This window comes from Petaurus breviceps, unplaced genomic scaffold (assembly GCF_028583685.1).
Source record: "Petaurus breviceps papuanus isolate PSGF00001 unplaced genomic scaffold, PetGlider_PUasm1.0 419, whole genome shotgun sequence".
NCBI lineage: Eukaryota > Metazoa > Chordata > Mammalia > Diprotodontia > Petauridae > Petaurus > Petaurus breviceps.
In genome coordinates, this window is record NW_027186324.1 from 4,153,438 (window position 1) to 4,176,485 (window position 23,048).

Consider the following 23,048-nt stretch of genomic DNA (forward strand, 5'->3'; position numbering starts at 1 on the left):
TTCTTTTTAAAAACATTTGTGTGGTCTTAAGTCACTGGATCCTTTTAAGTTTACTGATTTTATAGAAGGAGTGAGACAAATTTGAGCTGATTTCTTATTCAATTAGCAGCTCAGTTGTGGTAAATGGATTATTTGGTTTTTTTTCCTTGCCATAGAACTAGACACAATAAAGTGTGATCCGTGCCACAGGAGTATCATCACTCTTTTCCAACATGTGTTTGTTTACGGCTGAAGTCACATGCTGATTTTTTCCTGGGGATCGCTTAGACCCCACAAGATCGGTTGGGCAAGTTCATGTCAGTTTTTGGCCAGAAGGCTCATGAAGAATACCCAGGTGGTAGATTGTGGTGAGTCAGGAGGTAACTCACTCTACCATCACACTGTGCCAACAGTTTGTGGTCATTCTTAGCCTGCAGCACCCTTTGTGTGAATGTGAAAGTATATAAGCAGCAGAAAAAGAAGTAGGAATATTGTAATGAGTTACCTTTTTTGATTATGCTAGGGACAGTGGACAGGTTTTATTTTTACTTTCTCTTGCCCCAGTTTCTCTATTGGTGGAATGAAGTTAAACAGATTATTGTTATGTATTTTGTAGCGGATTTGTATATTAAATAGTCCTGGTGTAACAGATAGAGACAGGGACTTTAAATCTCAGGTTCCAATTCTGCCCCTTCCCAGCTGTTACCTTTTTTGGGCAAATCAGTTAACTTTTTCATCCCCCTTTTCCTTATTTGTAAATAACAATACCGGAAGCACCTAGCTAAATTATAAGGCTTGGAAGACATGATTGATATTCTTTTAAAAACTAATAATAAGTAATTTAAATGACTATGAAAAGACCTGAAAATGCCAGGTATACTTTTTCTTAAAAAGGCTTAAAAAAATTACACTTCTTGAAATCAGGTCCCAACATTTAAAAACAGAAACATATCCTAGAATGTTAGTCAGATTCAACATCAGCGACATGATACGGCATAAAATGTCCATTTATTTGTATTATTACAATATTACAAATGTTTTTTTACTCTACCTGTCAGAAATGATTGACTTCTGTTAGTTGCTTCTTGGTTTAATCTTGGACTGTTTATATGGCAGTGAGAAATGAGTGTGCCCGTATGGTTTTCATGCAGCTTAGGCTTTTAAGGTTTACAAAGCATTTCATAAATATTTGCTTTGGGAGGTAGGTGCCATTATTGTCTTGGTTTTTCAGAGTAGGAAACTGAGGCACAGAGGTTTGTGATTTATCCAGGGTAAAGTGCCTGAGTCTGGATTTGGACTCAGTCTTCCTGACTCGAGAGTCCTGTGTACCACCTAGCTATCTTCTTAGTGTTAAAGGGTGACATAAGAGGCCATGTATGAATGACTTCTACTAGTAGTATTCAGTTATGTATCTGGAACTGCATGCTGTATTGAATCTCTTAAAATATATTCAGAGACTAAGACTTACCTGATACAGAGAGATGTGTGTGACTCGAGAGCCAAATTCTGAATATGCCTGCTCCAAGATCATTAAACATGTTCTTGGTTTCATTATTTATCTAAAATAGGAAATCACAGAATGTTATAGCTGAAAAGGACGTTATCAGTCATGTAGTCTAGCCCCTTTATTTTACAGATGAAACCAAAGCCTGGAAAGTGGAAAGAATTTGGCTGAAGTCCTACAACTAGGAAGTTCAAGAACGGGGGGGTGAGCCTGGGTCTTCTGACTCTCAAGGCTCTCTCTTGTTCTCTCTGCTACAAATCATAGCTTTCTTATAGTGCTAATTTCCTGTCATTCTTCAAAGTGTTTAATTGACAGTGGCATTCACTGAAGCTGAAAGTTACAGTTCTCTTTTAAATCTTACCTTCTCTCAGGTCAGTGAATCTATATTTGGTGTTAGGAGTGAGATAGGTTTAACCAAAAGAGGGCTCAGATAGCAAAAGTTCTCTTATCCCTTCCTCAGCCTCTCCCTTCCTGAATGAGAGGGGGAAATAAACAACAAAGTTGGGAGGAGGGCTCTTTGGCTGTGGATGGGTAGAGTGTATCAGTGTTATTTGTGTAAGGAAGCAGGAAGTGGGGAGATTCTCATGGACCCTATCATTATGTCTTTTCTGAAATTCCGTCCTTAAGTATCAAAGATGGAAAACATTTTGAAGTAGGAATCTTTTTCCAGAGAGCCCGGAGACTTACATTGATCATACTTATTCATTCATTTCTTCTTTATCTTACAGTTTGTTGTCTGATTTCATGTTAAGGGAGGAGGAGCTCTTATCCTGACTTGCCATTTCTCTCAGCACAGTGCCTGGCACACAGTAAACTTTTAATGCTTTATCTTTCTCACCCTTAGTTCTGCCCATGAGTAGATTTCTGAGGTTCATGGACTTGAATAGGAAAGAAACAACATTTTCCATTTTAACTATCCTTTCACTGAAATTTCGCATTTCCTTCAGTTATTTTAAAAACCATTCATTCCTCTCAGAAGGGGTCCATCAGCCTTGCTGGATTGCCAGAGGTTGGATGGAGTGGGGTAGGGTGGGGTCCATGCCCCCAAAAAAGATTTAAGAATCTCTGACAGAAGAACAGAACACCCAAGATGGTGAAGTACTGCCTCTTTACAAAGGGTCTTTATATGGAAAGAGGAAGGAAATGAGGATCTTCTAACTGTCTTTAATAGCAAATGTATCTAGGCTTCCTTTTTAGCCTGCTAGGCAGTCTCTCTTCTCCTTCCCGTGTTTTGTGTTTCTTTCTTATACTTGCCTATCCTTGAGCAAGCAACAGATTTGAATAAAGCTAAGAAAGACTCTTAATCTAACAACGCTTTCTCAAGAGGCTCAAGGAGTGTTCTGATGATATGAAACAGCAAGTGGTGGTGGTTGTTTTTTTCTGAGTTAGTAGATCTTTACTGAAAGTACATACTGTAGCCTCATTTCTCCTATTTATTGTATTAATCTCTCAAGATACCTCTGAAGGGATCTTTTACTCTGGATGACTAGAGTATGTTAAGTCACTGATCTTGTTGTCCATAAATACACTCTTAAGGAAAAAGTGCTTTTTTTCTTGAGCCACAGTTCAGATCAGAAGATCCGTGGATTTCTAAAGTCATTAAGGGTTTCAGAGACCCCTTTTGTTTTTGTAGATGAAGAAACTGAGGTGCGGAATGGTGTAAAGGACAGTAGTGTTCCATACAGTATACTTTGCAGATTGATATTTATCCTTTGTGATTTATGTATTGCTACTTAGACTACATTCTTGGCAAAAGAATAAGGGCACGTATATCTCTCTTGTTGTTAAAGGGACCTAGAACTTTGTTTTTCCTTTGCTTCGTTTCCTTTATGTGGGGTAAAGTGGAATAATATGCATCCTTTGAGACATGTATTTTCCATTTTTTTTCCCCTAAAGGATGAAGAGGAAGAAATCAAACTGGAGATAAATATGCTGAAAAAATACTCTCATCATAGAAATATTGCAACATACTATGGTGCTTTTATTAAGAAGAGTCCTCCAGGACATGATGACCAACTATGGGTAAGCAAAGGTTTCCCAAAGCATGATTTTACCCTTACTCGTGTCATATTTTGAGAATTTGTCCTTTAGCTGGTGATGGAATTCTGTGGGGTGGTACCCATTTACAGACCTTGTGAAGAACACCAAAGGAAAGCCATAGAGAGGAAAAGTCCTGGACGAGGGGAAAAGGAATTGGGAAGGCACATAACTGAGGAGAGGATGTGCCATAAATGAATGTATATGAAAGTTTCACAAATTTTCCTGGAAGTAATAAGATGCATTGACTAATTTGCTTGAATCTGTAATCAGTATGTGTGTGCATTTTAAATTTTAGGCTCAGATTTTGTGCATAATGATCCAAACTCTTACAGATGACACATTTTAGATACAGTGACACATTTTAGAGGGTACAACAAAGAAGCAAGAAATTCATACACCTGGAAATTTTAAAGCAGTGTAGTAAAAACTTTACCTAGGTAAATTTAATTGGATTCCCCCCCCCCCCCCCCCCCAAGTCTTTTCCTGAGTAGCTGGGGAGAAAGCATCTTCCATATTTGGGATTTAGTTTTACAAAAAGACAAACAGCCAACTAATCAACAACTTTGACGGGGATAGTCGGGCATCAATATACAGTTATCCCTTCCACATCAGCAGGGTTAGGGGGCAGCATCCTTGTTGATCTGAAAAATCTGTGTAAAATTTTTTGCCCCTCCCAATACCAGAAAAGACATCTGAATTGTTGTATTAAGAGATAAAGTGTTGATTTCATGTAACACTATACATATATTTTATGTATTTCAGAGTTTCTAAACTTCTGTATTATCTGCTGGCCTTTGCATATGTCATCTGCAGCTTCTGTAAAGCTCCCCCAAAATTTCCATTTAATTTCTTGTGCCAACCCACAGTATATTGAAACCTATGATGGGGAAAGTCATGATGTGGAAGGAAAAACACTACATTAATTCAGATCAGTCTTTTACCTGAGAGTAAATGATCAGAATGGTGCCAAGGAATAAAAAATAGCTAACATTTATATAGTACCTACTATGTGCTTTACAATTATTATCCCATTTGATCCTCACAACAACCTTAGGAGTTGGGAGCTATTATCACTCCCATTTTACAGATGAGGAAACCGAGACAACAGATATTAAGTAACTTGCCCAGAGTCCTATAGTTAGTGAGTGTCTGAGACTGGATTTGAACTTAGGTCACTGACAAAAGTACAGATAGTTAAATTATCAAAGAACATACAGAATTTACTGAGGCAGAAAAGTAGCCTTTTTATCAACAATGGCAGACACTAGAATGTTTTTCTGGTTAATTTTCAGTTATGTTGTAAATTCATCAGAATTGCTATTCCTTGATCATTTTGGGTCATCTAGAATTTACTTGATTTAACAATAATAATAATCTAATTGAGTCAAATTTTGTTTTTGCCATGAATATTCAATATTGCTAGGAATGTGAAGTCTGTGAGTACAAGAGTGAGTGTGTGTATGTGTACGCTTGTGTGTGTGCACACACACACGCACACACATATTATCTGCCATTTAAAAGTAACATTTCTATCCATTCCCAAGCTAGGTCAGGATACAAGAACTAGTTAATGGCCAAAATAAAATACTTTTTAAGAAGAGGGACTAATCCTATGCTCTGTGTTTAGCTAAGCATGTGTTAAAGGAATAATTAGTTTTAGGTAGTATAAAAAGTATGAGAGAGCTGGATGCGTTTGTATTTACAACCTAATGAATTCATTGCCTTTAGAGGTCCCCTCGCTTCCTTCTAATAATGTATTTGGTAGCTTGTTATTGAGACTAAATAAGAGGTTGTTGATAGGTGTGAAAGTGGGAAATATTTGAATGCTTTTGATCTTTGAATGTGTATTTGGGAAATGGGGCAGCAGACAGAGTCCTGGTAATTGGACATTGAAGATGCAAATTGGCATGCTGTCTTCACTACCTCATTAGATGAGAGAAACTGTAGGGTGGGTGCCAAAGTGTGATCACTTAAGTGATGTGATGAGCAGTGTTAGTATTCCTGTGAAATCTCCCGTGGAAAGCCAGATCTCCTTGATCTCAGACTATACAGTGAATTAATCAGATGATGAAAATGGGCCGTCTACTTTGGAAACCTTGAGAATTACATGTGTAGCTCTTTTAGCAGGTTCTGGGGAGAGGGGAAGAGAGGGAGGCAGCTGTTTTTTGTATGGCTTTTTTGTCCTTTGCTGTATTGAAAGCCATAGGCCAGAATCTGATTGCTGTCTTTGGTGACTGTGGCTTTGTATCACTTACATATATGTCTGTTTGTCCTTTAGCTGGTGATGGAATTCTGTGGGGCAGGATCCATTACAGACCTTGTGAAGAACACCAAAGGGAACACACTGAAAGAAGACTGGATTGCTTACATCTCCAGAGAGATTCTGAGAGTGAGTAAAGGAAGCAACTTGCAGTATATCAAAATTATTCCTGTGCTTATGGGTTGTGTGGTGGCAGTATCAATGTGTAGAATGCTTCCTTACAGATTATCAGACACCTTGACCTAAAAGAAATTAAATTGGGCTTAGTAGAAATTGAGTTAGAATCAAAAGAAGAATATTAATAAAAATGTCTCTTAAAAGGTTTTTACTTTGATAGTCAAAGATGTATCATTGTATTGATAATGGCAAATTAGGTTTACAAAAAATGTGCAAATGGATTTTTGAAAACTAACTTTTTGTAGAACCTGGCTGTATCAGCAATGCAATATTCACAATGCCTATAGCAATTATAAATATGCTGATGTGGTTATTAATCACAAAATATACCAGGCTCTCTATATGGGGGATAAAGCAAGAACATTTATTAAAACACCAAATGACTGAGTCCCCAAACCAGAAAGTCAAAGCCATGAGAGTAGTTATGAAATTGGCACAGGTAGATAAAGTAGAATGCACCCACATTCTCAAGCCTTTAAAACAGAACAGGCTACCTCAGGCAAAGGTCCTCCTCTCCCTACTCACAGCAAGTACTCAGCATCCAGGAAGCGTGCTCTTAGCAGCTCCGGCCCCTGGCAGTCCTCAGCAGGAGTCCTTAGCAGAAATTCTGGCTGGCTCAAAAAGGGGTTCGCTCCTCCACCTCCACCTCGGCCGCTACCACTACCACCGCACTGCCTCGGCTGCTGCTGCCGCCGCTGTCACCGCCACTGTCTATCACTACAGGAACTCTAGCTTGGCTTCCGCTTCCTCTTGCCCCACCCCTTCCTGCTACGTCAGCAAGTCGAATGGGGCATGGAAGATCTTTAAATCCCATAACCCTTACATTCGGCCCCAAGATCTTTCATGTCCCTTACTTGGCAAAAATACATCAGGAATAACTGGCGTCAGCAGAATTTCGCAACAGTATAACAAGGATAGCACACAATAAACACAGAAAACAATATTTTAGGGTGGGGCTTGAGCACAAGCTCCCCGTCATTCCCCCCCCCCCCCCCCCCCCCGAACAAATGGGGCCCCAAAATCTTGGGGTAAGGGGCGAAGGTCTCTTCTTCCGTGGCTACTTGCTGCTGAAATTGGATGTAGAGCTGTCCCTGTCCCAAGTAATATAATGCCAAGCCAAGGCAACTTCCCAAGGTTCAAAATACCAGCATAGCTGCTCTCCATTTTATTCAGTGACAAATTAAGAACAGAGAGGATCAAAATATAGCATCATTCAAAATACAGCATTCACCAAGTCTAATTCAATAATCTCCAAGTACTACCCCACCCCTGGGCAGTGCATTCATTTAGTCCATCACAAAGCCCCTCTTCTCCAATGGAGATTAGTTTCTAATCATAAGTAAAGTACATTCATTTGTTTAATCACAGAGCACACAAAAAAGTCAGAAGTTTCCCACCCTTGGATTACAACTGAATAGGCCATCTACCCCAGAGTTACAACAAGCTTAAGCACAGCATTTAATACCCAAAGAGGGGTCTTTTCTTCATCTTGACCCCAGGCAAGTTCTCAGCAATCTTTGTTCCTGGGGAGACAAAGCTTAGCAAGGCCACAAGATACATTGCCAGTGTCTTCATTAATTCATTCTCTGTCTGCAGAACAGTCCTAGGACCCCTGAAAACATTAGCAAAACCCTCTTCCAGGATTTCTGTAAACATACAACAAGAAAATCCTTCTTCAGGGCTTATGAACCAACAGCAAGGTTCCAAGACTTCTGCAACAACAGGACTGTCTTTCACCAGTGGACACATCTGGCAAAACAACCTCAAAACAGACAGACAAAGTACCAGCATAACAGCCATGTCTCCTCAGTCCTTGGCAGCTCTCAAAAGTCCTCAGCAGTTCGAACTAGCCCTCAGCAATCCTCTGTCTCTCTCTGCCTCCAAGATGCTGCTTCCAAAAAAAACTCTTCTGCCTCTCTCTCTGCTTGTGTCTCTCTAAAATTCATGTCACCAGCTCCTCCCAGTTCATCCCTCTCTTTTCAAGTCAACAAGTCCATCCCACAAGTGGGATTCACAAGCTCTGGGTTTTAACACAATCAATCTGAAAACCAAGCCAATACAGGGGGATCTTTAAATTCAATTACTATTACACTGGCACACAAGGCATTTAATCAATGTGCGCTGATGGATTGGTTTACTTATGCTTCTCTCATCTCTGCCCCACACACTTACTTTTTCAGATATATCCCTAAAGCTGCCAGTATAGATCTCTACTTTTTTGTATTATTATAGTGGTTTTGCCTTTGGAGCTCAAACTAAAACCAAAAAGATGAAAAATAATCCTCAACAATTGTTTTCATGGGAACCCATTTTAAGGATTAAAAATCAATGTTCATGGTTCTGCAACACTGACTTTCAATATGGCAATTATCACATGGCAATGCAAGCTTCTCTGTTGACTGTTCAACATGTTGCAATGTTAATGTGGAAAAGTTCTGAGTGCTTCCTTATGTTTATAGCTCAATGGAAACTGGCTTCTACTTGTAGACTGGGTTTCTAAGTAGCTGTTGTGGCATCGCAGGTAATGCCACCTTTGGTAACAGCACCACTGCCAATGGTGTATTCAGAAGATTCTTAAGACTTTCTACATGAAAAATGTATCTCAGCTGGAGTCACTTTGTCTCTTCTCCCCGATGCTCTTTCTATATTGTTCTGCGCTTCCCTGTTTTCATTTTCTTTTATCACTTTACCCTCCCCCTTCCCTTCTCCTTCTCTTCCTCTCTTTCCTTCCTCCCCCCATTTTGTCTTCCCCTACCTCACTCCCTCTCCTTTTTCACCGAGTCCATATCTGTGATTCTTTCTGCGTAGCAAAGAACTCTTTGTTTCTTACTAGCTTGGATCTGGGGCACCAAGAGATGTTAACACTTTGTCCCAGATCTCTTGTATTCAGAGAAAAGGAGATACTAGGAAGGCCTCTTGAAGAGTAGGGAAGCCTCTCTTCATTCTTTGTTTTGAGGGATAGAAGAGTGAGATCCGGGGCGGCTAGGTGGTACAGTGAATAGAGCACCAGCCCTGGAGTCAGGAGGACCTGAGTTCAAATCCAGCCTCAGATACTTATCACTTACTAGCTGTGTGACCTTGGGCAAGTCACTTAACTCCAATTGCCCTGCCTTCCCCTCTGCAAAAAAACAAAAAAGAAGAAGAAGAAGGGTGACATCCCACGTTGGATGTGGTGAGGTAGGAAATGAAGATGTCTAGTAGAGCTGGACTTTCTTTATCCTTTTTAGTCACTTCTCACCATGTGGACTTTAACTTCTGGCATTTTCTTAGCATTTACCAATAAATACTTGACTTCAGGAGTCACACTGTGGCTAAGCCAGAGTAATGTCCCTGTGGAGATGCTGGCGTAGATGTTAGGACAGACGCTTGTTGGCACAATGTTAATATGTTGTGCTTTCAAATATATGCAGATTAAAACATGAGGGGAAAACCTGGAGTTACCTTCACCAAGTTATCTTAATCGTAACGAGCTGTTTCCTCTGGAGTCTTTACTTTTAAGTGACTTTCTAAAGGTTCCTCAGTTCTTTGTTTAGCCAGAAAAGTCAGTGCTGTGAGCTTGGTACTAACCCTGGGATAGTTTGCTATGTATTAGCTGATACTGACAAAGTATCACTGATGAGGAAAAGTTGTTTTCCATTTTTTACTATAGAACCTCCAATTTACAGATGAAGAAACTGCAACAGTTAGGTGACTTATCTAGGGTCATACAACTAGTAAGTGACTGAGGACAGATTTGAACTCAGGGAGATGAGTCTTCCTACCGCTAGACCTGGCTCTCTGTGCACTGTAGCACATGGGGGCCCTGAGCCCTACACATCTATGTCATCTTTGTGCCTATTACATATTCTTATCCATGGAAATGTATATAAGCATACATGTCTATGTGTAGGCATGTATATATGCAAGTACACAATCCATGTTGTACCTTGCATGTTCACATGTACACATACATGCATGCGTATGTATGTATAGAAGATGGGTAGCTAGGTGGTACAATATGTAGCTGTAGCAGCAGTACAATATTTTCAGTGCCCATAATCATGATAAAGACTGTGACTATAAATACCACATGACGTTTGATTGCAAAATATACCAGACTCTCCATATAGAGGACAGAACTGAAGCATTTATTTAGACACCAGAAAACCCAATCCTAAAACCAGTAGGCCAATTCCATTATAGTACCAAAGATATTAAGAAGCCATAATAACACTGAGAGCCACAGCCTCCTTCAGCCTTCCCACAAACCAATATTCGATCATATTTACTCACAAACCTCTCTGTCTCCTTGCCTGAGCTCCTCTCTCTCCCACCATCTCTCTGGCTCTGGCTCCCAGTTTCCTGTGGGCTCTACTTCCCTTCAGCAAATTCCTCCCACCACAGGCTCCATGTAATTACATTCAGCCTATTAGGGGGCAGAGTTTACGCTCAAAGCAGGGAAGCTCTTTAGACTCCCCTAGATCTGTTAAGGGGCAGGGAAGACCTTCAGATTCCCATTCCCATTACATTTGACCCCAAGATCTTTCATGTCTTTTACATAGCAAAAATACATGAACAATAAATGAGAATTTAGGGATAACTGGTGGAAAAACTGGTGTCAACAGAATTTTGCAACAACGTAACAGGAATAATAGGAAAACTTTGCACATAAAAAATAGCTTAGGGTGGGGGCTTGGGCACAAGCACCCCATCCTTCCCCCCTTGATCGAATGGGGCTCAAAATCTTGGGGTAAAGGGCAAAAGTCTCATCTCCAAAGCTAATTCAAATGGAAATTGGACATAGAGCTGTCCCTGCCCCAAGAGGTCCCATTCTAGAGGTCAGTTCTTTAGCTGTCATCCAGAGCCTGGTCAACGCCAGGTCTAGGAGGTCCCATTTGAAAGGTCAGTTCTTTGGCTGTCATGTAGTACTTGGTTGATATCAGGTCCAGAGGCAGTGCATCACATCATGGACAGGGGATGACATCTGGCTTAAACTATCAGGCATCTGCAGGTAGAGTAGAACCAAGCTCTTCACTTCCTCTGTTAGTTATTTCAGAAGGAGAGTCGGTTTTCATAAGGGGTATTGTTTCACAAGGAATAATAATCACTTGAACTATTGTTTCATTTTTACAAAACTGTATGGTTCTTCACCCAAATTTTGCAATATCATAATAATTTCTCCTTGATAATTAGAATCCATTACTCCAGCCAATACAGGTATACCTTGAGCTGCTAAACCTTATTTAGGTAATATCTGTCCAAAATTATTTTTAGGGATTATCCTATATATCCCAGGAGAGATGTTTCTTATTTCTTTTCTATGCAACCAAAAGTTTCCTAAATAATGTAAATCGTATCCTGCCAAACCAGGTGTTCCTGGACATGGTGCTGGGACATCTTGCCTCACAGTCTAGTACTCAATATTTGAGATCTTATGTGTCTGCTGTTTTCTAATTTGCAGATTTGGGGACATCATTCTGGCTAGAGGCGTACTTTCTCCCAATGGTCTGTTATTCAAATTACGTAAAGCAATGACCAAATTATCTTTCCAATGTTGATACGAATTATTAGAACTTTACTTCCTTAATTTAACCCAGATGCTTGTGGATAATATGGAATATGATATATCCATTCTATTTTGTTTAATATACTATCCCTTCATTTCATTACCTTTGAAATGTGACCCATTGTCACTTTGAATCTGCATTGGGGTTCCATAATATAGACTAATGAGATCTAGAGTTTTACAGGTGTTTTTCTGGGTTGCATTCTGATAAGGACAAGCTACTAGTATAACTGAATAGGGGTCCACACAAGTACATATAAATTTGCATCCTTTATCTTGGGGTAAGGGGCAAAAGACCCTTCTCCAAAAAGTAGAGTAGGGGTAGGGGACCAGTATAATCTATTTGCTAGATTTGGGCAGGGACTTGTCCCCTTGTCATCTCCCCAGTTACTACTCAAGGAACAGAGCATTCCTTTTCCAGTTGACATATATGACATTCTTCTGCTATCTGCTTTAACAGTGAATGAGAGATACTAATACCTCAATCTAGCACCCACCAGTTGTGGCCTGGACACCTAAAAGGCCGGCTATTTGGTGGACCGTTTCGCTAATACCGGATCATCAGTTTTTGTCAAAGTAGGGACGGTATGTTCAGTAGCAGTCTTCACTAGTCGATCAGCATGTGCATTGTACTCACATTCTGGCGTGGTGAGGGCCACGTGAGCATCTCCATGGAAAACTGACCAATCAGTAACCAAAGACATGTCCCATATATCTTCCCACAATTCTTTGCCTCAGATTTGTTTATCATGAATTTCCCAATTTTAATTTTTCCACACAGGCATCCGTGTAGCTAAGTCATTAGCTACTGCCCATGAATCAGTGAATGTATGACACTGTCCTGCTTGTTCTGTTTTGATGGCTTGATGTACCGCCATAAGTTCAGCATTTTGACTACTTCTGCCTATCCCAGTACTTTCCAAAGTCCTTCTAAACATGGGTTGTAGCTGCTGCTTTGCAATGTCATTTATAGCCCAAATGCTTTGCTGTCCCATCAGTAAACCATGCGTGTGTCTCCTGTTCTTCAGTTAGTCCATCATATCCATCATTCCATCTTACCAAGGACTGTACCAACTGTTGCCTTGGTTCAGGGGATGTATCATGTCCCTCTCTATCAGTATTAGCTATAGATTCATAGAGGGCGAAAACTCCACTTTAGCCTGTTTTAGCTCTGTTTTGAATATTCCACTTCTATTTAATTATGCTGGTCTCCTGGCCATGTCCAATTCTGGGAGAAGCTGGGGTACTCATTACCCAGGTCATAATCGGGATTCCAAGCCTGAATGTCACTTCATGGTCCAGAGTCCGTTGTTCAGTCTCTCCCAAAGCCCAATATGCAGCTGACAGTTGCTTTTCAAAATGTGTATATTGCACTCCAGGTGAAGGACGTCTCCTGGACCAAAACCCTAAAGGTACATTTCGGCTTTGTTGTTTCTGCCATGAACTCCAGTTGGCATAGTCTTCCCGTACGGTCGCTTGTAATTCCACTGGACCGTTCTGCATAGGCCACAAATCTAGAACCAATTGTATAGAAGCTTTGGCTTCCTCAAAAGTTTACTCTGCTCAAGTCCCCAATCAAATCCATATTTCTTCCTGGTAACTTTATATAAGGGTTTCAAAATCTGTCTCAGATGTGGTATGTGATGTCGCCAATATCCAAATAATACTCTAAACTTTTGGTCTTTTTTCTTATTGATAAGGATGGGAAAATCCTGAGTCTCTTGTTGGACTTGCAGAAGAATCTCTCGCAGCCCCTTATTCCATTGTATTCCCCCAAATTTTACGTTTTGGGCTAGTCCTTGAATCTTTGCAGGGTTTAATTTCTCGCCCTTTGCTTTCCTTATGTTCAATCAGAAGTGTCAAACTCCTCTTCTCCATTTGTTTTACATTTTTACCGTGTATCATCATATCATCTATGTCGTGGGTAAGCTGTACACCAGGCAGCTCTAATTCATCCACATGTTTGGCCACTGTCCTATGGGAAATAGTGGGGCTATGCAGATATCCTTGTGGCAGGCGGGTGAAAATATCTTGTCTGCCCTGCCAAGTGAAAGCAAACTGGTCCCATTCTTCAGAGTCTATTGGGATGGTGAAAAAAGCATTGACCAAATCAGTCACTGCCTACCAAGGCCATCATATTTCTGGATCCTTTCTATTAAGGTGATGGCATCTGGAACAGCAGCCTACAAAGGAGGAGTCACCTTATTCAATTGTCTATAATCCACGGTCATTCTCCGTGTCCCGTCTGATTTTCTTACTGGCCAGAAAGGATTATTCCATCTTGGGGTTATAGGGACTAACACTCCTGCTTCAACATTCTCCTTTATAATGTTGGTAATTCCATCTTGGCCACCTAGCACACGATACTGCTTTAAAGTAATTACTTCAGAAGGTTCAGGTAAAGTGATTGGGTTCGTCTTTATTTTTCCCACTAAAACTACATTAATTCCTGTCTTCCTTCTGGTAAATTCAGGGTCAGACCTCAATATATCTCTTTCACTGATGTATTCAGCAATGGGTACAACGGCCACAGTATATTCTTTCTTAGGTTATTGTCCAGTTTTCATCATTAGTTTGACTTGTCTGGCCGATAGCTCAACCTCACCTAGGCCTGTAATGGTAATAGGAATTCCATGCTTGAACTTAAGTGACTTATCTAGGGTCACATAGCTAGCAAGTGTCTGTGAGGCCAGATTTGAACTCAGGAAAGTGAGACTTCCTGCCTCTAGGCCTGGTTCTCTATGCACTGTATCACATAGCTGCCCTGTGCCCTACATATCTGTATTTATCTGTCTATTATATATATTCAATGTATATAAGCATATATGTCTATGTGTGTGTGCATGTACATACACAAGTACACACATGCATGTTGTACCTTGCATGTTCACATATATACATGCATATATGCATATGTGTGTATGTATGCATGTATAGAAAACGAGCAGTTAGGTGGTACAGCATGCAGCTCACTGGGCCTGAAGTCAGGAAGATTCATCTCCCTGAGTTCAAATCTGAGCTCAGACACTTAGTAGTTGTGTGACCCTGGGCAAGTCACTTAACCGTGTTTGCCTCAATGTACTCTGTACAGTGAGCTAGAGAAGGGGCAAACCACTCCATTATTTTTGCCAAGAAAGCCCCAAAATAGGGTCACAAAGAATTGGATATGACTGAACGATAACAGGGACACACAAACACACATATGATGCATCTGAATGTATCTCTGTATATTTTCACACATATATTTATAGGTTGTATATGATATATCACATATAATAAAGATGTAATATACATATATTTCCACATACATCCATAGAGGTATGTGTGTATGCATGTATGTATGTGTAAGTATGTGTGTATGTGTAAGTATGTGTGTGTATGCACACACAGTGATAGGAGACTGGGCCTGTGATTTCATTTATTTATTTATTAATTAATTAATACAGGGAAGTCCCAGGTGAGAAAACTGCTTTTCAGGTTGACATCTTCTCTTCAGCCTCTAGTCTTATGACCTGGCACATTACTCAAAGGTCCTGTGACCTGCTCAGGGTCACTGCTACCGCGTGAAGAGGGGGCACTTGAAAAAAAAGGCAAAATCAAGGTCCCATTCATCTAGGAATTCACCTTCTAATGAGGAGACAGGATGCAAACAGCTACTGGACATAGGCTTTTTTTTAGATAGTATAAATGGGAGGTGATTTCAGAGAAAAGATACTAAGAATGGGGATGGAGTTAGGTGCAGGGCACCTGGACATCAGGGAGGCATCTGGCCTAAGGTCAGATTTGAACTGAGTTGTGTGGTGGTAGAAGTTCAAGACTAAGTTTGTATAGATGCAAAGAAAATCTTCATACATGGTATGTGTGATGTGGTTTATTTGCCTTAATTAAGAATGAACTGTTTTAAAAACAAATGTACGGATTCAGCAGGCATTTGAGCTTGCATAGCCCAATTGGAAGCATTTTGAGAGAACTGACATGATTTTACAGCCTCTGATCTGGCAGGAAACAATCTAAAATATCTGCATTAACATCTAGCACATTAATTGGAATTTTTAAATACATATTTAATCTTAATGGTATTTTAATTGTCTTCCCTTATGAATGCTACTAACAAATTTTCATTGGCTCTATACCACACCCTTGCTTCTCGGGGCATAGTTTTTAAAAATTTTCAGGAGCATAGAATTTTTTAGGGTACCATTGAATAATAGGGTGTAATTAAGATTTTCCTTAGGAAAAGGCAGAATCGGTGACCCCTGTGTATTGTTTGCAGAGAAAGCCTCAAACCTGTATATGGGGACAGATGCTTGATATTCCAGAATTAGATCTTACCTCTTTTGCTTAGGGGTTTCCTTATCTTTTAAGGCACAATTTAGTTTCCATGAAGCTTTCTCTAATATTTTCTAGCCTACTCCCAACAACTAAAAGAATTCACTATATTTCTCACACTAACTTAACCGTACCAAGTTATTTATATTCTGACTTTTATTATTAGAAGTAATATATTACATTTGATCATCGCTGCATATGTATTTTGTTCCCTTAGTAGATTATAAACTCCTGGAGTACAGGGATGATGCTACTTTTTCATCTTTGTACCACCAACTGCAAAACTTTTCCCACATAGTGGATGTATTTGTTGAATTGAAATAAAGTCCAGTTACCCTGGGAGAGCCTTTTCAGTGGTTTGTGCTTTATTTATAAAGGAGCTTACCAGAATCTCTGCTGTGGACAGATTTTTTTTTTTTTTTTTGCCCTTTAGATGGCCATTGGGGTTAAGTGACTTGCCCAAGGTTACACAGCTAGTAAGTGTTAAGTGTCTGAGGCCGGATTTGAATTCAGGTCCTCCTGACTCCAGAGCCGGTGCTCTATTTACTATTCCACCTAGACACCCAGAATTTGAGGTCCTTGAGATAAGGGACAGTTTTGTTTTGTTTTTCCTTTTTGGAGGACATTTGGGGTTAAGTGAGTTGCCCAAGGTCACACGGCTAATTTTTGTGTTAAGTGTCTGAGGCCGGATTTGAAGTCAGGTCTTCCTGACTCCAGGGACGGCGCTCCATTCGCTGCGCCACCTAGCCACCCAGGGCTGTATTTTCTTTAATGTTTCTGGTCAGAAAGGTTATTAGTGACTTGGAAGGTGGTAATTAATTTCATCAACCCTGTGCTTTAAGGTTTACAAAGCCCCCTCCTTCCAAGCAGTTGACTCTTTGAGGGATGATCAGATGATGAAGAGGATGATAGTTAGCATTGATTTAGGGCGTTCTAAAAGTCTTAGTGCAATTTTAGGCTTTAATAGTTTATTTATAGAACTTCAAGGCTTTGCAAGCACAAGTAGCAGAGCTAGGATTTGAACCCTTAACTGCTGATGTGAAATCTATTTCTCTTCCTATTCTACTATGCTGCTACTGAGATAGATGGCACAGTGGATTAAATTCTGGGCCTAGAGTCGAGGAAGACTCATCTTTGTGCGTTCAGATCTGCCAGCTGTGTGACCCTGGGCAACTCACTTAATCCTGTTTGCCTCAGTTTCCTCATCTGTAAAAATGATCTAGATAAGGAAATGGTAAACTTCTCCAGTATCTTTGCCAAGAAAATCTTAAATGGAGTTGTGAAAAGTTGAAGGTGACCGGAAAATGATTGAACAACAACAAATACTGCTGCTCAAAGTGCAAGTGCAGTTGCTCTGCTTTTAAAATGAGAGAATGAATGAATGAGAACGAAGAAACACTTAATCAGGACTCATGAAAGTACATTTTTCTGATTATTAGTGATGCGGGTGTAAAAGTGAAGACAATCCTTGTTCTTAAGGAATTTATAATCCCGTCAAGGAGATGGTTCACACAAAATACACGCAAGGGGTATTTTGACTTGAAACATTTCAGGGATGGTGAACAGAGGCTTGACACGGTCTTTCCAGAAGAAAGACTTCACGATGTTAAGTGTGTTGTTTACGCACTTAGCGATGAGTAGTAAATAAAGCTGGAAATCCTCTCACTCCCCCAGTTCATACGTAGGCGCACTGACTGGTGTTGGCATGGGAAGACTATACAAGAGAAATCCCGGCATTATGCAAGAAGCCGGTTCTTTTCCTCAGATAACACTAAATATTGGTTTAACATTGAATATATTGAAGAATTATGGTATATAATGTCCGTTTCATTTTCTTTTCACGGGTAAGAGTGACCCAATTCGGGCTGCTTTAGTTTTTGTCCAGGAAAGTAAGTGTAAGCTATTTCTTAACTTATGTTCTAGCAGACAATAAGATGACCCGTACATGCCCCCATGCAGGCACATACACATGCACAGTGTTCTTCAGATCTGAGATATCAAAAAGTTTATTGTTAATTATGATTATTATCATGTAGGTTTCATTTACCTGTGAAGAAACGAGAATTTGTTTGCTGAGGTTATTTTGGAGTTTGGGGAGTAGAAATGAGCTGGGTCAATGGAAATAGGATTTGTGCCAGTGGAAATGGGGGGGGGGGGAGTGAGTGAGACAGTGTGTGTGTGTGTGTGTGTGCGCCACACACTCAGAGAAAGAACTGTCTTGATGAGGCTGTAGTACTTTTGAAAGTGTTTTTTTTCCCCTAGTTTATGCTTTGTTGTGTAACAGAAAAACAAACAAGAGACCCCAAATAGGCCCTATTCTGTTTCAGAGGCAAAATAATAATGGATTGTTTTAAAAGCCCTTGTTTTAGAAAAATTAGTGTTCCAAAGCAGCTCCTGCAGCTGTAAATCTGCACACATACAGACACACACACAGACACACAGATTCACACACACACACACACACACACACCCCTGTTATTTCTACATTGATAGTTTCTAAAGTTAAGCTGAAATCTCTGTATTTTGTTGGGACAAAATGTAGCTTCGCTTCATGTAGGGTCAACCTTGAAGATTAGTAGAACTCAGGGCAGTGACTGGCAAAGATGTGGTTTTTTCCTTTCGCCTCCATCCGCCATCAGTGATCCCCAGAGTCTCTCAGAGGCCCATTTGAATGCAACATATGTTTTCCTTCTTGCACCATCCCTTATGAGGCACAGGCCTTTGGGCAAAAGCCCAGACTCAAGGCCAGGACCCAGTAGGTTTATTTTCCCAGGGAAGAGAGATGTTGTATGTTCATGCGAGGTCCTTTTGCCAGCAGTGGCATTGAATGCTGGGGGTGGGGGTGGGGAGGTGGGAAGGGTGAGATTGAGCAGAAGAGAGCCTTTGGTTTGTCAGCATGCAGGGGGAGAACTTGCTGTTGTCCAAAGAATGGACTTAAAACCCCAGCCTCACTTACTCCCCTGGGATGAATCTAGTTCATATACACACATGTGGTCATCCGCTGAAGAACTGACATTCAGCGTGGGAAAGGAAACACCCTGCATATAAACAGCTCAAATTTATTGCTGTGAAAATTTTCATAGTGATTGAAAATGTCTTAAAGCCATAGCCTGAAAGTGCTGATGATGCACAGATGTTGAGCCCTACTGTATCTGTGTGTGTGTGTTTTCTAGGTGCAGTGAAGGGAATTGGTAGTGGTGTATATACCTGAGAAGGAAGCTGGGTTAGCCAGCAGATAGAGCGCTGGACCTGGAGTCAGAAGGACCTGAATTCAAATTCCACCCCCAGACACTTATTATCTCTGTGTTCCTGAGCAAGTGGCTTAACTTGGACCTCTGATTCCTCATCTGTAAAATGGGGATAATAATAGCACCTATTATCTCACAGGGATTCTGTGAGGTTAAAATAACGTAATATTTGCAAAGTGCACTACATAAAGGTCAGTTATTGTGATCGTTTCCAGGCCTGTATATTGCAACAACTCTCATTCTCTAAGACTCTCATTGCATGTGCCTAATGGGGGATTCTACAAAAGTGGCTGGTCCAAAGAAAACTTTTTGTTCAGGAAGGTGACTTCCCCTGATCAGCCTTCTCCATGTGAGCGACTTCAACGAATATGTCTAAAATACCCACATTTTCCTTCCTTCTCTAGGGATTGGCACATCTTCATGCCCACCATGTGATTCACCGTGATATCAAGGGTCAGAATGTACTGCTGACAGAAAATGCGGAGGTGAAACTTGGTAAGTAATAAAACTTGGTTATGCTGCATGATGCTTACATATGCTTGGAGTAAGCAATGATTTTTCTTCCCAGTCTTGTTTCTAGGGAATATTAGGGTATCTTGGATTTTTTGTATGTGGACTGCTTATAGGGGAGTGGATCAAGACTCTGTCTGAATTTCCTCCTTGAGAATGTGGAAGCCAGGCTAATTAAGGTTGTTAGCAGAGACTGCCTGCCCATTGATGCAGTAGCTGCTGATAGAACATTTTAAACTTCCACAGCTGTCCACCTTTCTCTCACATAATACAGTCAACCTGAAGCTAGTGAAGTTTCAGTGACATTTTATATTGAAGTCCTCCAAAGCTGTATTTCTAAAAAGTCTTCCAAAATTTTTCATTTTCCCTTCAAGTTCTGATCGTTTCAGGGCGCCATGCTTCACTTGTAAACTGTGGGCCAGAGTTCATTACTGACCAGTGCTGTGTGATTTTCTTCATTAAAGCCCAGAGACTGCTTCTTCCTGGCTTATTTGTTACATTAACTTCTCTCAGAAGTATTTTATTCCTGAAATTATTTTATTTGCACAATCATTTTTCCTTCAATAAGGTTTTTGTTTAATGTTTGTTTAAAACTGGTCCTGTGCCTTGGCTGTCAAAAACAAAGTCCTTAATTATAAGTAATAGTATTCTTGCAATACCCTTCTCATGCACTGAATTTCATTTCATATGACTGACTACCTTTTCGTATTGATCTCTTCAGTAGCAAAATTTTCTCCAAGCTAAGAATGGGTTGTTGCCCCTCATAACCTTGAAGCTCTAAGTGTATAGTCATTGCTTAGCATATATTGATTCATTAGTTCCTTTGTAAAATGGCTTAGCTTTTCTTTGCTGGATTTTCCATTGCCCTAGGTGAGGATAGCCCTGTCAATGACCCATGTCTCAACTGTGTGGTTATCTAGGCTTGTACCTATAGTCATTGGTCAGGTGATCTAGTTCGTGGGGTGCTACCCACACCCAGATAGGCCTGTGGGATTTTAGTGATAATGTCAGCAATTGCCTGATTAGTCTAGGAACCAGGGTGAGTTAGATGCCCATAAGTCTACCCAGATTCTCCAGATTTACCTTTAAACCTCACTCTGACCATGAAAATCAGCATGGACGTGAGGTAGTTTTATAAATTGATTGTAAAAGCCATGCTATAAAAACTCAGATGTAAACACCACGAGAGCCAAGGCGATAGGAGGTAAATTTTGTGTATTTTGAGATTTGGGTTGTTTTTCCCCATACAGAGTAACACAATTCCACCCTTCTTTCTAGTTTAAGTTTTTTGCCTAAAAGTTTTTGTCCCTTTCCCTATGTTTGTCAAGTGTGTGAGAGGCTAAATCAAGTTCTTGTGGTCATGTCTTCGGCCAGGAACTTGTCTTGTGTTGTGGTCTTGTCTGCCAGAGAATTCCCAGAAATTCTCTTAAAATAAAGATCTTCCAGAACAAAATTATCGTATAGTTTTGGGTTTGCTTTGTATGAGGATTTCAAATCCTGGGAAACACCTTTTCTGGGAAGAACTTGAAAAGTGTTTTAAAATGTCATTTTACTTCAAGGGAGTACGTATCCTCCTGACATTTGTCTGAGATATTTGGTTTTCTTTACCTTTATTCTATTTTGTGGACATATTGTCTGTCCCATAGAGTCCTTGAGGTCAGCAACAATTGCATTTTTATCTTAGTAGGCTTAATACCTTCTGTAGGGTTTGGCATATAGCAGGTTCTCCATAAGTTCTTGTCAGTCGATTGATTGAGTGCTCCCTCTCCTCCCCATCTCCAGTGGATTTCGGTGTTAGCGCTCAGCTGGACAGGACAGTTGGACGAAGGAACACTTTCATCGGAACGCCCTATTGGATGGCTCCTGAGGTCATTGCCTGTGATGAGAATCCTGATGCGACTTACGATTACAGAGTAAGTGATCCTTGCTTATTGGTGATCCCTCTCGTTGCTGATCGTCATTTACTTCATGTGTTTTGTGCTTGAATTGTTTTCTATCTGGTAGGGCGCATATAAATGATGTAGATTTAAATTTGGTAATAAATAAAATGAGGTGTTTTTAATGGCATATATACTGTCTGTCTTACATCAGGCATGTTATATTCTCAAAAGATATTTTGGCTCCAGAGGAGCTTATGGACAAATAGTCCTCCTAATGAAGAGGACCATTAAAGGTTAGTGTGCCTTTGGTAACTGCTATCCTTTGTAAATCAAAGATGAACATATAGGCAGGTGAAAAAACAGGCAGGGCCAATGGGGCAGTTTCATCTGTATATAACTTGTGAGTATTATTAACGTGTATTACTTTTACAGCTTTTGTTTTCATATATTTGTTAAAGTTATAGTGACCTCTAGAGACTTGAATGGATAATACAGGGTCCAGGTAAAGTCACTGTTCTAATGAGTCCTCATGTCTGTTAGCTAGCTTGAGTAGTTTACAAGCATAATAGTAGATTCAGCCTGCCCTTATTTAAACCATTTTGGTATGGAAGCATACATAGTTCACAGAGTTTAGCTGACATCTGTCTCTCAGAACTGTATTATATTGTAGTATATGTTCTCATGGCTACCAGGAGGTGTAATGTATATGAACTGACAATTATTTAATCCACATGCAGGTTAAAGTTTTGTCAAGTAAAGGTTCAAATAGAAGTACAACAAATAAGTAAAAATAACAGCTAATATTTTTTGCTAAAATAAAACTTTTCAAAGAGCTTTGTGCATATGTGTGAGTGTGTATTTGATTTTTATTCATTCTCTCATTGGATTAAATGAGTGTGTATTCACTTGCACATATTCTCATTGGCTCTAGTGAGAATATAAATTATATATATATTTATTGAATGTGTATATGTGTATATATATATATGTAGATATAATATATTCTCATTTGAACCAATGAGAGAATGAATAAAAATCATTTGTACCTTTTTTAATGCTAACATTTGTGACAAATATGGTTTGAAAAGTTTTCTAAGTAGGTTAAACACTTACCTGTAATTTTGTTTATGCTCTCATTTGCTTAGTTAGTTCTCATTGTCATAAAAATTGAGCCTAACCTAGAGTTATGACAAATTACCAATGATTTTGTGGACTCTACTTATCACAATTATTACATAATATGAAATAACTTTAAACTTTTTTTCTTAATTTGCATCGATGTGGTTAAGAAGCCATATAACAGAGTTACAGTGGTAACCCTAGCCTTAAATTTCTTTTTCAGACTATCTGAATCTGTAGTTTGATTTTAATATTTATCATAATTGAGGATGTTCATTTGGAACACTTTGATTTAACTCACTATGAACTAGCCCTTTCTCTTGGACTAAACTAAGCTCAATTCATAAGTGAAAGCATCACTTAGATGCATTGTTTTTGTTTTTTTATATCTAATGAAGTACGAAATTAGCATTTATAGTGTACAAAAATGAAAGTAGCAGTGATTTCTCATTTGTAT

At 39.7% G+C, this 23,048-nt stretch overlaps 1 protein-coding gene across 37 annotated transcripts in view; it reads left to right on the top strand.

Annotated features, from left to right (window-relative positions):
• Positions 1-23,048, top strand: part of MAP4K4 (mitogen-activated protein kinase kinase kinase kinase 4) — a 273,822-nt gene that overhangs the window by 173,948 nt on the left and 76,826 nt on the right. For all 37 annotated transcript variants that reach the window (XM_069100536.1, XM_069100527.1, XM_069100530.1 and 34 more), the window contains exons 4-7: positions 3,380-3,505; positions 5,802-5,912; positions 19,487-19,577; positions 21,375-21,505. In XM_069100536.1, the coding sequence (XP_068956637.1) occupies positions 3,380-3,505; positions 5,802-5,912; positions 19,487-19,577; positions 21,375-21,505 (459 nt within the window). The remainder of the gene's footprint in view (positions 1-3,379; positions 3,506-5,801; positions 5,913-19,486; positions 19,578-21,374; positions 21,506-23,048) is intronic.